This window comes from Tinamus guttatus, unplaced genomic scaffold (assembly GCF_059628265.1).
Source record: "Tinamus guttatus ecotype Peru unplaced genomic scaffold, ASM5962826v1 Tinamus_guttatus_pri_ptg000353l, whole genome shotgun sequence".
In the NCBI taxonomy this organism is placed as follows: domain Eukaryota; kingdom Metazoa; phylum Chordata; class Aves; order Tinamiformes; family Tinamidae; genus Tinamus; species Tinamus guttatus.
Genome location: NW_028288887.1, coordinates 215,390 through 230,510, shown reverse-complemented (window position 1 = coordinate 230,510; position 15,121 = coordinate 215,390). Strand labels below are relative to the sequence as shown.

The 15,121-nt window shown below is 42.9% G+C and overlaps 1 protein-coding gene across 1 annotated transcript; it reads left to right on the top strand.

The window, feature by feature from the left end:
- The first annotated feature begins 305 nt into the window (after nt 1-305).
- LOC104574277 (serine/threonine-protein kinase PLK2) lies at nt 306-5,918 on the top strand. Its single transcript, XM_088529872.1, has 14 exons — nt 306-515; nt 860-967; nt 1,172-1,288; nt 1,475-1,604; nt 1,903-1,990; nt 2,401-2,496; nt 2,716-2,911; nt 3,006-3,153; nt 3,493-3,590; nt 4,206-4,329; nt 4,602-4,842; nt 4,950-5,079; nt 5,175-5,285; nt 5,432-5,918. Exons 1-14 carry the CDS (start codon nt 306-308, stop codon nt 5,621-5,623), a joined length of 1,989 nt encoding a protein of 662 aa, XP_088385998.1. The 3' UTR covers nt 5,624-5,918.
- Nucleotides 5,919-15,121: the final 9,203 nt, after the last annotated feature.

The following is a 15,121-nucleotide window of genomic DNA, read 5'->3' as shown; positions in this document are numbered from 1 at the left end:
CCTTATTAATGTGCGCGGGGGGCAATTATTGGGGAGGAAAGCGAGCACGGAGAGCTCTCGCCCTTGCCAGCAGCACCACGGCCAGGAGCGAGCGGCGGGGCCGGGCTCCAGGCTGCGCGGGCGGCCCCACGCCCCCTCCCAGGCCGCGGCGCACGCGACTCTGCAGCACGCGGGGCCGCGCGGCTCCGCCCGGGCCAGCAGCAGCGGGCGGTGCGTCTCGTTGGGGCGGAGCGGGGCCCGTCCTCCTTCCCGCCCTCCCGCTATATCAGGACGATCAGGCCTTGGGAGAGCTGGAGCGGGCGGTTATGGAGCTGCTGCGGAGCATCGCGTACCCGCCGGGCGGTGGCGTCGCCAAGAGCTGCGAGGCGGCGCTGGGCAGGGCCGCGACGGGCAGCGAGGCCCGCCGGAGGAAGGCGGAGGAGCCGCCGCACTCGCACCCCGCCGCCGAGGTCTCGCGGATTATAACGGACCCCACGACGGGCAAGCGCTACTGCCGCGGCAAGATGCTCGGCAAGGTAACGGCGGCGGCGCGGGCCGGCACGGCGGCTTTCCTCGGCGCGATGCGGCGGCCGCCCGGGGACCCGCTTCCCCTTTGCTGTAGCGGGGCGAGCCCTGTCCCTTCCCGCCTCTGCCGAGGCGGATTCCTGCTTTTCAGTCCGAGCCCCCCAAAACGGCCCTGATTTGGGGAATGGGGCGCGCCAGCGTGACGCTCTGGCCGGGAGATGAGCTCATCTTTCCCCAAACGCTCCTGTGGGGAGGAAGTTACTTGACCAACGCATGAGCTGGGGAATGACTAAGTGTAGGGTTTCTTTCATACCTGCTCTGCCTTCTCTCTTTTTCTCTCTCCCTGTCTCTTTAGGGTGGATTTGCCAAGTGTTATGAGATGACAGATTTGACAACAAATAAAGTGTATGCTGCAAAAATCATTCCTCACAGCCGAATAGCAAAACCTCATCAAAGGGAAAAGGTGTGTGTGCGTGAATGCTTTTTTTCCTTTTTTTTCCCCTTTTTTATTTTATTTATTTTTTATTATTCCCTTCTCCCTTCCCTCAACGTGCTCTCTTTGTGTGCTGGGTTGCCCAGCCCTTTTGCCACAATTGCCGTGGTAGAGCTGGCTGTTCAGCCTTGTGGGCACAAGGCTAATGATGCTTTCTCCCTTGTCTGTCTTCAGATTGATAAAGAGATTGAGCTGCATAGAATGCTTAATCATAGACATGTCGTGCAGTTTTATCACTACTTTGAAGACAGAGAGAATATTTACATTCTTCTGGAGTACTGCAGTAGAAGGGTGAGCATCAACTGGAAATAATCCAGTGGCCTCTGGCCTCTAAGGCTAATTTAAATATGTAATGTGTAAAAGGTATTTTTATCCATTCTTTAGTTATCACTTCTCCATGCATTGATTTGCTTTTGCTTAAGGTGAATCGTGCCTGTGAATATTCACTGAATTGGTGCCTTTGTTTTCCCCCTGCAGTCGATGGCTCACATCCTAAAAGCCAGGAAGGTGTTGACGGAACCAGAAGTGCGATACTACCTCAGGCAGATTGTGTCAGGGCTCAAGTATCTTCATGAACAGGAAATCTTGCACAGAGACCTTAAACTAGGTAAGTTCTACTCCCCTCTGTCTTCAAAAGATACCTTTCCAGCACTGTCTGCTTTGTACTGCTTCACCCTTGTAGGGTGATACCTTAATTGATAGAATCGGCTCAGTCTTTCTTTACTGTGGAAAATTAACCTGCTTAAGGGATGACATTAAATATTCCCATTTATTTTATTTTATTTTTTACACACATTAAAAAGTCCTGGCTAGGTCCTGACTTTGAGCAAAGTATGACTCGGCACCTGTGGCAAAGGCTTCCTTGCCTTATAAGAAAAGGACTAACTGTCATTTGTTTCTGCTAGGTAACTTCTTCATTAATGAGAACATGGAACTGAAACTAGGTGACTTTGGCTTGGCAGCTAGACTGGAACCACTGGAGCACCGGAGGAGGTAGGAGCATCAAAAACATGTACAGGCTGGTAGTAAATGAGACCAAATTGATCTAGAAAGGGGAGAGGGAGATCCTGTCCCAGGGCAAAAGCATGCTGCTCCTGGGATCAGAATTTCTCCTCCTAGAGAAGAGCTTGGTGTGGTTTGTGACTTTAGCTTTCCTCTGAGCTGTTGGACAGCAGCCAATGCCAGAGGCAGGGTATCTGACTGACTAATACTGCAGGAAGAGACTCATATCTGCACTATCAGGAAGACACCATGAAATGTGGTTGCACTATTGACATTCCTAGAACTCTTTTTTTGGGAGTCTCTGAGCTCTTTTACTTAACTGAGAGTGAAACTTGCCCTATGGAAAAACAAGATCTCTCCTTTCTTGCTGGGATACTAAGCAGTGCCTCTTTGATTTGCAGAACAATATGTGGCACACCAAATTACCTCTCTCCAGAAGTCCTCAACAAGCAAGGGCATGGCTGTGAATCTGATATTTGGGCCTTAGGCTGTGTAATGTAAGTACTTTGCTACATTTGAAATGAAATATTGCTGTTGCTGGCTTAAGGTTATAAATGTTCAAAGGGACTGCAGTACTGCATCGGTTTGCAGCCTTTTAAATATGGCTAGCCCAACTGCAGGAATTCTCCTTGTTAAGAGATGGATAAAACCTTTTTGGTAGTTCTAGTTAAGTGTTGTGGGTGCGTGAATAAAATGTTTCCTCCCTTTTCAAATAGGTATACAATGCTGTTGGGAAGACCTCCATTTGAGACTACAAATCTCAAAGAAACCTACAGATGTATAAGGGAAGCAAGATATAGTCTGCCTTCATCTCTCCTTGCACCTGCAAAACATTTAATAGCTAGCATGCTGTCAAAAAATCCTGAAGACAGGCCCAGTTTAGATGATATAATTCGACACAACTTCTTACAGGTTTGTACTGTCTTGATATTCTGTCTGGGCAAAAAATATCTGCTCTAAAAGTGTACCCTGTGTCTAATTTAGTCTCTGAATCTCATTTTTCCAGGGCTTTACACCAGACAGACTCTCTGCTAGCTGTTGTCACACTGTTCCTGATTTCCATTTGTCAAGTCCTGCTAAAAATTTCTTCAAAAAAGCAGCTGCTGCTCTCTTTGGTGGTAAAAAGGATAAAGCAAGATACTTTGACATGTACAGTAAGTGGACTGTAACTACACTTACACTTCCCTTATGCCATAGTTATCATGCTAGTAATGTATAGCAATGAGATAGCAACAGAGCAGTTGTATTTATATCTTGAAGCTTTCTTTAAGATGGTAGGTGGTAGCCTGCAACCTACATCAGCACGTCTAAAGAAATACTTCTCATGGCATACGGGCAAGCTTGAAGCAATAGTGCCCTTTATTAGTCTACTGTGTGTTTTGGATTCTGGATGGTGTACTTTGTAGCCAGCTTGTTAGGTTTGCTGTAATGCAGGATCTTACAGTGCTTCCAGATGCAGCATTAAGTATTCTTTTTTTCCACCTTTATTGCAGATAGACTAGCTAAAGAAGATGAAGAAATTTACAAGCTCAGGCATGATTTGAAGAAGACTTTGATAACCCCGCAGCCTCACAAACACAGAACATATGAGGTAAATGCAACTGCAGTTTGATTCAAATCCAATAAGTGGGGTGGGGTAGCTATAATTAAATTATATTGGACTTTGATATCCCAGCTGGATTTTACACAGCACAATCAAGCTCAAGTGATTAGCAGAGTTGCTTTTAAGAGAGCTTAACTGAGCTTCAGCAAGGTATGGTAGCCTTTGTAGGGAGACTATCAATTTTGTCTTTGGAGTAATTATAGTATCTCCCTAAAAGTCATTGTCATCTGTGTGGAAACTTGTTTGCTGGGTGCTCTCTCCCTATATTCCCAACACAAGGCTCCAGCTCACGATCAAATACGACTTCTTTATGAATAAATTGCTGAGATCCAACACTTATGTGCAGGCTTACACACAGCTATTCCTTCTCTAGGGTAAAGATAGAATTTAATGCATATTAAATGCAAATTGAGGATCTAAGCAGTAGAAAGACCTGGCATCTTACTAAGCTTAGTCTAGTAGCAGCTCTTTGTACTTCCTGGGAAACACTAATACTATTTTTTTCTACAATGTATCACTTGTTGATAGCCAGGAGAGGCATACAAAACTTTGTAAGCCTCGGTTTATTGTATTTGATACTTACTTGTCTGACGTCCCTTCTAGGAGAACCAACCTCCTAACACAACAGTAGCCAAGCCAGGAATGTTATCGGAGACAAAGCAGACCGGAGATGCCATTCGGATGATAGTCAGAGGAACTTTGGGAAGCTGCAGCAGTAGTAGTGAATGTAAGTGCAGCAAAATTTACCATAGCATCTCTAATCCTAAACCTCACTTTTTAACATTCTTCATGTGTCAGATGTAGAAGCATGAAACAAGCAAGTACTTTCTCTACTTTCTCTTGCCATGTTGATACTCTTAAGTTCTATAACCAGGATTTTGGAATAGCTAAAACTGGAAAGCCATCAAGGCTAGATAACTAAATTGCACTTTTAAGAAAAAGGTTTAGAGAGACTCTGCTGTCTCTGTGGCCTGGCCCATCTAACCATCCTTCTTTCAGGCCTGGAAGACAGTACCATGGGGAGTGTTGCTGATACTGTGGCAAGGGTATTGCGAGGATGCCTAGAGAACATGCCAGAAGCAGACAGCATTCCTAAGGAGCAGCTAACAGCATCCTTCCAGTGGGTTACAAAGTGGGTGGACTATTCTAACAAGTATGGCTTTGGGTACCAGCTGTCGGATCACACTGTCAGTGTCCTCTTCAACAACGGGGCACACATGAGCCTTCTGCCAGACAAAAAGTAGGTACTTTGGAATTATTACAGAACTGATAATGCCCTATGGCAGTTTATACTTGAAATGCTTGAATCTCCCCTCTAACTCCCTTATTCTTTTTCTTCCCTTGCAGGACAGTCCACTATTATGCTGAGCTAGGCCAGTGCTCTGTCTTCTCAGCCACAGATGCTCCCAAGCAGTTCATTAGCCAAGTAACAGTTCTGAAGTATTTCTCTCACTACATGGAAGAGAATCTCATGGATGTACGTACAGCACAGTCTCCATTTCAAGGTGTAGAACTGGAACTTGAGCCATATGTGAGCTGAATGCTAAACACAGCATCTGTTTCCTTTCCTAGGGAGGAGATCTGCCCAGCCTCACAGATGTTTGTAGGCCCAGACTTTACCTCTTACAGTGGCTTAAATCTGATAAAGCATTAATGATGCTCTTCAATGATGGCACACTTCAGGTAAGCTTATAGCATATATCTGAGAAAGTGTTTCTGAAATAACACTGAACAAAATGAGATTGGGGCTTTTATTTACAATTTCTAAATATAAGCATGAGAAACTGAGAGGAGAAAGTATACAAACAGGAGCTCTCTTCTCTTTGCAGGTCAACTTCTATCATGATCATACAAAAATCATCATTTGCAATCAGAGTGAGGAGTACCTCCTTACCTACATCAATGAGGACAGGATATCCACAACGTTTTGTCTGACAACTCTTCTGGTTTCTGGATGCTTGTTGGAACTAAAACACAGAATGGAATATGCTCTGAACATGCTGCTGCAGAGATGTAACTGAAGGGACTGGCTCTGTTTAAAGCAAAAGGACCCTCTTCTCCACTGTGAAAGCTACAGTGGAGATGGAGCAACTAGCATGTTGATGATGGATGTGTGGTGGTACAAAACCTTGACCGTCATGGTGTGCTGGGCACACTGCTATTAGACAGAAGCCTAAAGCTACTGTTGGACTAAAAGGGTGTGACAAGGAGTTCTTCAGACCATAGTTTTCCTTGCTTCGTGTGTGTGTGTGTGTTAAAGATCTTTGGCTCAAATTTAGCAGAGTATGACTGCTTGCTCTGTAAGGGAGCATTTCTGATGGAGTTAAACTGTGAATACGCATCTGGAATGGGAGGGAAGAGAGCTCCGTTGTTGTGGAATAGCTGTAAGAAGCAGCTCTACCTGCTTAACTGTGAACTATGGTCATATTCCCCCCCCATTATTTTTCAAGAACTACCCACACTTGTGGCTGGAAAAGTGCATTCCTTGTTATTTTTTCATTTATTTATTACAGCCCTAAAGTGAAGTATTTATTACTTTTTTTGGACCTTGATATTTTAAATCTGTTGGCAATAAACACAATGGAAAATCTGAGGCACTAAACTCCTTTTTTTTTTTTTTTTTTTTTTTTGAATACAGTTTAGTATGTGATAACTGGAGCTGTGTAACTTTCTTCCTGTTATTCCCTATAAGCAATGCTTCTATTCACCAACGAACCAACCTCTCCCACCATTTCTATACTGGAATGACTTATCCCTATATGTCACACATTCTTAGGCACCCTGCCTTTCCCATGGGCTTTAGTGTATAGTTTGCCCCTCTGTGCAATAACCTTGCAAATAAGAGTACAGTTATTCTAAGTCCTAAAGTGAGCACAATGCTATGCCACTAGAGTTGAATTACTGAGCCTTTATCACTTAGTATAGGTAATGTCTCCTTGGAGTTAAGCTTATTTGCTCTCTTTGGTGCCTATACTTTGCATAGCCCCTGGATCTGTATAAATACAGGGTAGTCTTCAAGCAACAACTTGTTGCTTGCTGATACCACAGCAGCCTAAATAAATTATATTTATTTGAATTAATCCTCATATAACTGCCATCAATTGCATCCCTTGCCATCAATTTTTCAAAGTAGCTTAATCCAAGGTCCAGGCAGTCAATAAAATTAAGCTCAGACTAAACAAAATACAGCTGCTAAGTCAAAATAAGGAGCAGAGCTGTTATTCATGACTTGCTTCATCTTGCAGGCAAGTTTGTATAAATGTGATTGTTTTCCTTTTATCAACTACCACACATTAGCTAATATTTATTTACTTCAGTTGAGACACAAAGACCTAATTGAGTTCATCAGATAGATTCATTAATGTGAGTCTAGGCAGTCCTGTGAAATTAAATACATGTGTGATACAGTGAGCAGAATTCAGCTCCCCAGCTGTCTACTTTCTTTAAGGAAAAATGATTTTATTCCTGGGAGGCAGTGACTTGCCTCATTCTGCTGCATATGTACCATCACTGTCAAGCTCTTTCATAGAGTAAGGTCTCACTTTTAATGACACCAGTAAGCACACACTTTCTGTGTATTTGAAACACAAAAAATATTTGAGCTATAATAATCTCTTCAAAAACAGTTCTTTGTTAGAATGTCTATGTGCTGGAGAAAGTATGAACCTTTACTTCAGTTGCTACAATTTCTCTTGAGTATTAAATCATCCTTCTATGGCTGAAATTCAGCCTAGTGTAAGCCAGGACCCTGCCTGACCTCAAGTCTGAGATGTTTAGAAGTGGATGTTAGGCCTTAAATTCTATTGTAGGATGATACCTGGCTGCAGACCTCATTCAAACAAGGTTAAGTGGTGCAAGTTTATTTGTATGCAATGTGTTTGTGTGGTACCCACATGCTTGATGCTTTCTAAGACCTTTATCTTTCTGTTTAGTGCCCCGTAGCCTTACTTCACTTTTTATTTTTTTATTTTTTTATTTTTTTATTTTTTTATTTTTTTATTTTTTTATTTTTAATTGCAAAATATGAGAGGTTGTTCAGTGAGTTAAGGAGAAATGTCCATTTTAAAGTACACTACCTTAGCCCTGGCCTTTTTCAGCCCAAGGAGGGAAAGCTGCTTTAGAACTTGTAATACAAGAGCTTGTATCTAGAACAAAGGTTCTCAAATTCTTTCCCAGGGTGGAACCTCTCATAAATAAGACACTATATAGTGCACTAAGTAAGTGACCTGCTTTACTCAATTACATACCACCCCTGTTGCGATTCTACACACAGACCAATTATTAGAAGAGCTGGTATACTCTTCTGCATAGCCAGCGTCTTCCTTTCTCTTGCACAAAGGTTACATGTTCTGGATTTTATTTTCTGCTTCTCAGACAGGGATTCTATTTTATTCAATTTAAGAGAGCAAATACAGCATAAGCAAAAGCATCTCTTCTTAAACATAAATGTAGGGATTAAGGGACTAGGTGAAAGCTGGCGTGTAAGGTTGGCACATAGGCATGAGTGACTGAGAAATGAATTTGTCAAGAAAAAAATAAAAACATGTGAAATGAATTTGTCAAGAACAACAACAAAAAAAAAACATATTGTTGTGAGTATCAAAACATCCCTTATAAAATCTTTAAATATATTTTGGTAAATATGCCTATGTACACACACATCCCACTGCACTAACCTGCCAGTAGCAAGGAAATAATTGAACTAGGTCATCCTTTAATGTTGACATAATGCATTACCCAGCGAGGCCACTAGTTGTTCAGTGTTCTGAGGCATTCTGTAATTCACTTAAGGGTTCTGAAATTGGAATTTGGAATAATAGAATATAAAGATCTATGTAATTTAGTGTTAGGTTGGAAACAATACTGATTTGAAAGATTCTAGCATAGCCGTATAGAATTAGGCCAGGTCTGGAACTATTACAGCTATTCTCTGTCATGAAATCACAGAAAAAATATTTTACATTGTATCATATAGAGGTGATCTGAATTTTATTTAAAGAAAACATCTTAAATTGGTACAAAGGGGACATAAAAATGTTTTTAAAAGTCCACAATACTTGCACAAAGACATAAATGTTCAAAACTAGCCTAGACTAAGAGTTACTAAAAGCTGTTTCTTCAGGTTTAAAAAAGCAAGGATCTCAAGCAGAGGTGGACAAAAACCAGTGCAAGGTCCTTGTAACCCAAACCTTCCCCATCCACAGCCACAAGCATGCAAGGCACTGCCTCACCAAGCCTTCCCGTGACTTCAACCCAGCCTCTGTAGTCCTTCCAGCAGAGAACAAGCCCCATCATCCTCCTGGCCTATTAGATTTGGTTCAGAGAAATACCTGCATTCTGACTGTCGATATTGAACAGTTTGTCCAGATTCAAGTTCTTTTTAATTCATCCACTTCTGTCTAAAATAAAAAGTTTTAGCCTTGTTCCATAGCGTATTTAGTGCCTTACTACTATAATTACTGCTAATGATAATCTTAGCTAATCCTTTTTCCCTTCCTAAAGATCTCATTTCTAACCTCTCTCTGATTTTTTGTTCTCTTTTCTCACCCCAGAGAATAAACATTAGGGTTATTTAATTATTTACATGGATTTATGATCTTTGGGGCAGATAACCTATAGCACAATTGGGTTTTCTCAAAGAAGTGCTACAGGAATTCAAATAATCCCATTTAAAACCTGAACGATTTGAACATTGTTCCTATGGACCATATTTTTGAAGGACTCACATCACAGTATTTCAATACAAATGATCAACTCAAGGCCAACACTGTTAACAAGATGAAGAAAAGGAGCTTTGAGGTCACCTTTTAAGTCTTACTGCAGACTTAAGAAGACTACACCTGCTAAAACTCATGTTTCAAACACTTATTTTATGGAAACAAGCATTAGAATCAAATTCACAGGCAAACTCTGGCTACATTAACATTACAGTAAAATTCTGCATATGGTCTGATATTAAAAGTGGTCTCTTTATAATAATAAATTATCCCTTTTTTCTTATTTATTATAAATAAAGAGGTTGAAGGGTTTGAAGGAAGTTTATGGGTTGGGATTGGCGTTTATGGAGGGGAGACAGGCAAGGCATGTGTAGTGGTACTGGCAGGTCTGAAACATCTTTTTCCTCTCTCTTGAAAAATAGATGTGTATAATTCTGAAATTACTAGCAGCTGAGTTCAGGAAAGAGGAATAGATTTGAGAAAGACCACTTAAACTCCACACTTCTCTCTTTTCCTTCTGCTGACACCTCTGCAGTACAAACTGTCAACAGATTTTGGGAAAAAAAAAAAAAGCAGTTTCTGCAAATTCCGCTCCATCCCTTACAACACACACAGAAACACAGCTCTCAAACTGAAGAGTAAGAAAACTACCAGTCCTTGTCTCTCAGGAGAGTACCCGCAGAACATGAGCTGCTGCGACTTGACATTGCTGTTATTTCAAAGATAAAAAGTAAAGTAGGAAATAAACCTTTCAACCTCTTCCACCCAGTTCTCTCAGGTATTTCTATCCTGACACATGATAAAGAATCAAAACCAGACAAACACACACATATGTATATATAAATGTATATGTGTGCGCATATATGCATGTGCATGCACCTCCTCTCCCACCCTGCTATTTTATAAGTCATAATTTACGGCAGTGTATGTATAACATATGGTTAGAATTGTGATTTAAGCAAAAATGTCATGCATAGACCTAGATGCAAGCCCTTCTGGCTCTAATGGATGAAGACTACTCTTGGTGAGGGGAGGGCAAGGGGGAAGAACAGTGTGTGATAAGGTATGTCTGTGGCAGAGGAGGAGAGTCGATGAGAGCAGAAGAAAGGAAGCAAGGTTATGCTATGAAAGCAAGTTTCATCTTCCAAGGGAAAAAAAATTCTTATCATCTTCAAGGACAGCTTTTCACAGCTGCCACCACATGAAGCTGTGTGCAGTGAAGAAGGCATGAGGGGTACAATAAATACAAACAGAACTGGAAAGGCTGGACTTCCTAGTACAGGGAATCTGAGGCAGTTGAGACAAGCTCACACTCATTTAAATGCCTTTTATCATATATTAGCAAAGGCTGCAACAGTTGTGTATGAAGAAAAAAGCTGGCCTCATTTTCAGAAAAAATGACCTTTGTAGGTGCTGAGCACCCACAAAACATTAAGCAAATGTTCTCTGCTTGCAATCTGGGTTAGATACCTCATAATAGTATATAGGGCGTGAGAGCATCACCCAGGGTTATGGAAAGGGGAACGTACACAAAGTGATTATAGGATTATTCAGTAGTCTGTGGTGCTGCTTCTGTCTCTCTAAGCACTTACCCTGCACTTCTCATCCTCACGTCTCATCATCTCCATGTTGTGTCAGTTGTTATTGTTAATTATAGATAATTAGAAGGTGAGCTTGGGAGAGTGCATCATGGCTTGGGGGGTATGTGGGAGCAGGCTGGCTTCTAGAGAGGGCCTGGAGGAGACACAAGAGCTGGTCACTCTGAGGAAAAAGGGAAGGGGCTATGGAGCAGAGAGCCAGGGTGGGAGCCGTGCAAGCAGCCAAGGCACAGGCAAAGAGTGAAGTGATGGAAGCAAAGCTGGTGAAAGGACAGAGAAAACAGGGAGGGAGGGGATCAAGTTCAAAACCCCAGAAAAGCCAGAGCCCAAGCACACAAAATGGAGGTGGTACCTGAGGGCAGCCACTCGTTCTGACTTATTAGCAGCCCTTACACACCTGGTGCCAGGATAGCCACACGTGTGATACTCAAGCAGGTCACACAGAGGATTAGCAGTGGAAAAAAGAAGTCAGGAGGTGCAGGCTGCGTGCAGGAGGAGGCCCCAAAAGAAGCAGAAGGGCCTGGGGACCTGCTGCTCCACTGCTGCAGAGAGCCTCAAACACTTCCTGTCTACATTAAGCATCTCTGAGGAAAATTCTGCAAAAAAATCTCACGTTTTCAGTAAAACATAGCATTAACACCAATCCAGTTACAATAAAGGTGCCGGTTTGGGGGAACCAGTGTCACAAGGCAAAGAATTACCCTTCTGAGGTAAGCGGTTACCTCCTGCTGGTGGCCTCTGGAGCATGTGAAATGAGTTGGTGGCACATTCCTGCTCATACTGAGCATTACAAAAATCTTTGCTGCTAATTACAAGCCATTTGCACTAATTGGTATCCTTGCTGGAGATCTTCAGAGGGAAGACTAATGACTAAACACAGGCAAGGTAACTAAAGCCCCCTGTTACCAGTGGGCTCAGGGCCTCTGCGGGGTGCGTAATGCGGGATATTGCGACTGCTGCCCGAGATGTGTCTGATAGGGGTGGCCTTTTGGGGACTGACCTTGATTTTCTGATCTACAGCCTTCAGGAGTAGTGGGGCCTTGTGGCTTTTGTATGTTCAGTACTGCTGTCTACAGTGGAATGAGCTACCAGTCTGCAAGTATTTTCCTCTCTGGCTTTACTCTGCATCATGCAACATTCCTGTGACTGGACAAATAGGGGAAAAAAAACATTAGCTAATGCAAGGAATAACAACAGCAAATGTACTGTGCAGCAGGAGCCTCAGTGCTTCCTATGTACCTAGATACTGTATTTGCCATACAGAGTGCAGAGAGCCCGACACTTTTGAAGCAGACAAGCACAGCATATTACCTAGGAATAATATTGTAAGAAGGTGTGTGAACTCTGCTCCAGCCTAGAAATATGGTTACCTAACAAGTGCAACAACTCAACAGCATAAAACAGTGGCATTGGCCAAAGTGTGAGTTTCTAACATCATTGCCTCAGAGACTTGCAGCCTGTTCCAGTCACCAAGTGTTATCTGTACCCGCTTCAAACCTGGAGCACTGAAGGTCCCTGTGGGATTGTGTTTCATACTGGGGGGTAGGTGTCGAGGGTCACTCAAATGTTGAGGCACACTCCACAAATCAGAGTGAGCAGCACTTTAATATGAAGGTGGTTTAACTTGTGGCAAGTGCCGAAGCCTTCTCCACAAGCCGGAGTGAACAACACCTCTATGGGAAGTGAAGTCAACTCCGCCCTGCTGTTGTCTGTAGCAGGGCTTTATACCGGTGCAGGTGGGCATGCGCTGAGGAGCAGCACTCATTGGCTACAGGCTCCCAGCTGATTGGTTCTCCTCCAGGTGTTCGGTTGCTAGGCGTCGGTCCAGTTCCCCACAAACTCCACTTTCCTATATATTCTTACTAAGGCCCCAACATCTCCCCCTCTTTTTTCCAAAAAACAAAAATTAGCAATAAACATTGCAACATTTACAAAAAACAAATTAACATAGCTGTAATCCTCAGCATTTCTCCTCTTTTTACAAAAAACAAAAATTGGCAATATCATGCATCAAATTATTACGAACAAAAACAAAGTAACATAGTTGCAAGCATAAATATAACCATTCTGGTTACGCATAAGTGTAACAATTTCTATAATTCATGGTCCATTAATTGTTTCTGTCCTTTCGCAACCACGGTCGTACCCACTTGGCTGGTACCCAGGTCGCTCCGTCTCCTCCAAGTACGCACGCATATCCTCGTCCCCATGTAACTAACTCAACTGGACCTTCCCAGATCTGTTTCTGTGGACAAAAGACTTCCACCTGTACTTTCTTTCCCGAAAGGTCAGCTGAATTTTTTGAAAAATGAGTGAAAATGGGTACGTTGTCATCATTTCTAGGGTTGAGCCAATTCAAAACGTAGCATGCTTTACTTGTTAACTCATAGGGACCCATCTCCCCCTCTTTTTTCAAAACAGACAGTAATTGTTTTAAATTTCGATGGTGTCGCTCGATGATGGCCTGACCACCCGAATTATATGGGATACCCATCTGATGGGTTATTCCCCATTGCTGAAAAAAGTTTTTACAGATGTTGCTCTTATACGCCGGTGCATTATCTGTTTTTATGATGTCCGGTTTCCCTAAAACAGCAATTACCTGAGCCCAGTGTTTGCAGGCTGACTTAGCGTTTGTAGAAGTGGCTGGGGTCGCCCAGAGAGCCTTTGAACAGGTATCCACCGTAACATGTAGATATTTTAGTCGGCCAAAGGGAGCGAATTCCGTAACATCTGTTTGCCATATCTGCCTCGGTTGTAGTCCTCTTGGATTGGTACCCATTTCCTGTAAAGGGGTCAGTCTTGCGCAATCCGGACAGGCAGCAATGATAGCACGAGCTGCCGCTCGGGAAATTTTAAATTCACATTGTAACGCTCGAGCAGATTGATGAAAGAATGAATGAGACGTTGATGCCTGTTGTTCCGCCGAACAAGAAATACCCGCTGCTGACACGGCACTATCTATGACTGCATTACCTTCTGTTAAAGGGCCCGGTAATGCAGTATGACTACGAATATGCGATACCCAAAAGGCATGCTTTCTTTGTTGAATGATGTTCCACAGCTGGACGAACAAAGCTTGGAGATTATGGTTATTTACATGTCCTATAATTGCCCTATGAATTCTTTGAATGATGCCTACTACATATAGGGAGTCAATAACTATATTCATGGGCCGATCATGAAAAGTTAGAAATGCCCAAATTACCGCTTTTAATTCTAGAACCTGCACGGATGCAGTTTCCCGTCGAATCTGAGTTTTCCAACGATCTGACTCCCGGAAAGCATACCCATATTTCCCAGTTTTGCTGCTAGCATCTGTGAATACAGTAATTGCGTTTGATAATGGTCTTAAACTCTGGATTTCTCGTTCTTCCAGCTCCAAAGAGGTGTGGAAGAGAGGATGCTTGGGATAATGATTGTCCACTCTAACACCCTGAATAGCTAGAGCAAATTCTGCACTTTTTAAACACCATTCTTCAACTAACTCCAGAGTCTTTAGAGGCAGGATAATACTATCAGGCTCTCTGCCGGCAATTGTTCGTACGCGTTGCCGGGCTTTCAAAATTCCCATTCCAATTGCTTCATGCCTTTGAGTTAGGGTGCGTCACAAGTGGCTTGGGAGAAAAACCCATTCCAGTACAAACAGGATACCTTTTTCATCTATCTGGGCGATAATTATCGCCACCTCCCTTTCCCGATTATAGACCACCAGGGATATTGGTAATCTTTCCTGGAACCTGTAGGCCGCTGTTTCTGCTATCTTTTCCTCGATTCGTTCTAAGGCTGCGACAGCCTTTGGGGTTAAGCTCCGCTTTTCTGCAGGCTCTTTAGCTCCCCTAAGCAGTTGAAGCAACGGCTCCATTTCCACATTTGTAATGCCGCAAAAATTCCTAATCCATTGGATGTCTCCCACCAATTTTTGTACACAGTTAACGGTGTCAATTTTCGTCTGCAATTTAAGCTTCTGGGGTCTAATTCTGGCTTCTGTGATGACCATACCCAGATAATTCCAAGGAGCTTGCCTTTGAATCTTTTCAGGGGCAATGACCAGGCCAAATTCCTTTAGACAGTTAATTAGCTCCTCTTCCTGTTCAGCTGGCAAAACTTCAGGGCTTGCTATTAGGATATCATCCATATAGTGGTATGTGATCAAGTCGGGGTGCTTTTCCCTCCAGGGTTTCAGGGCCAAACTCACAAACCA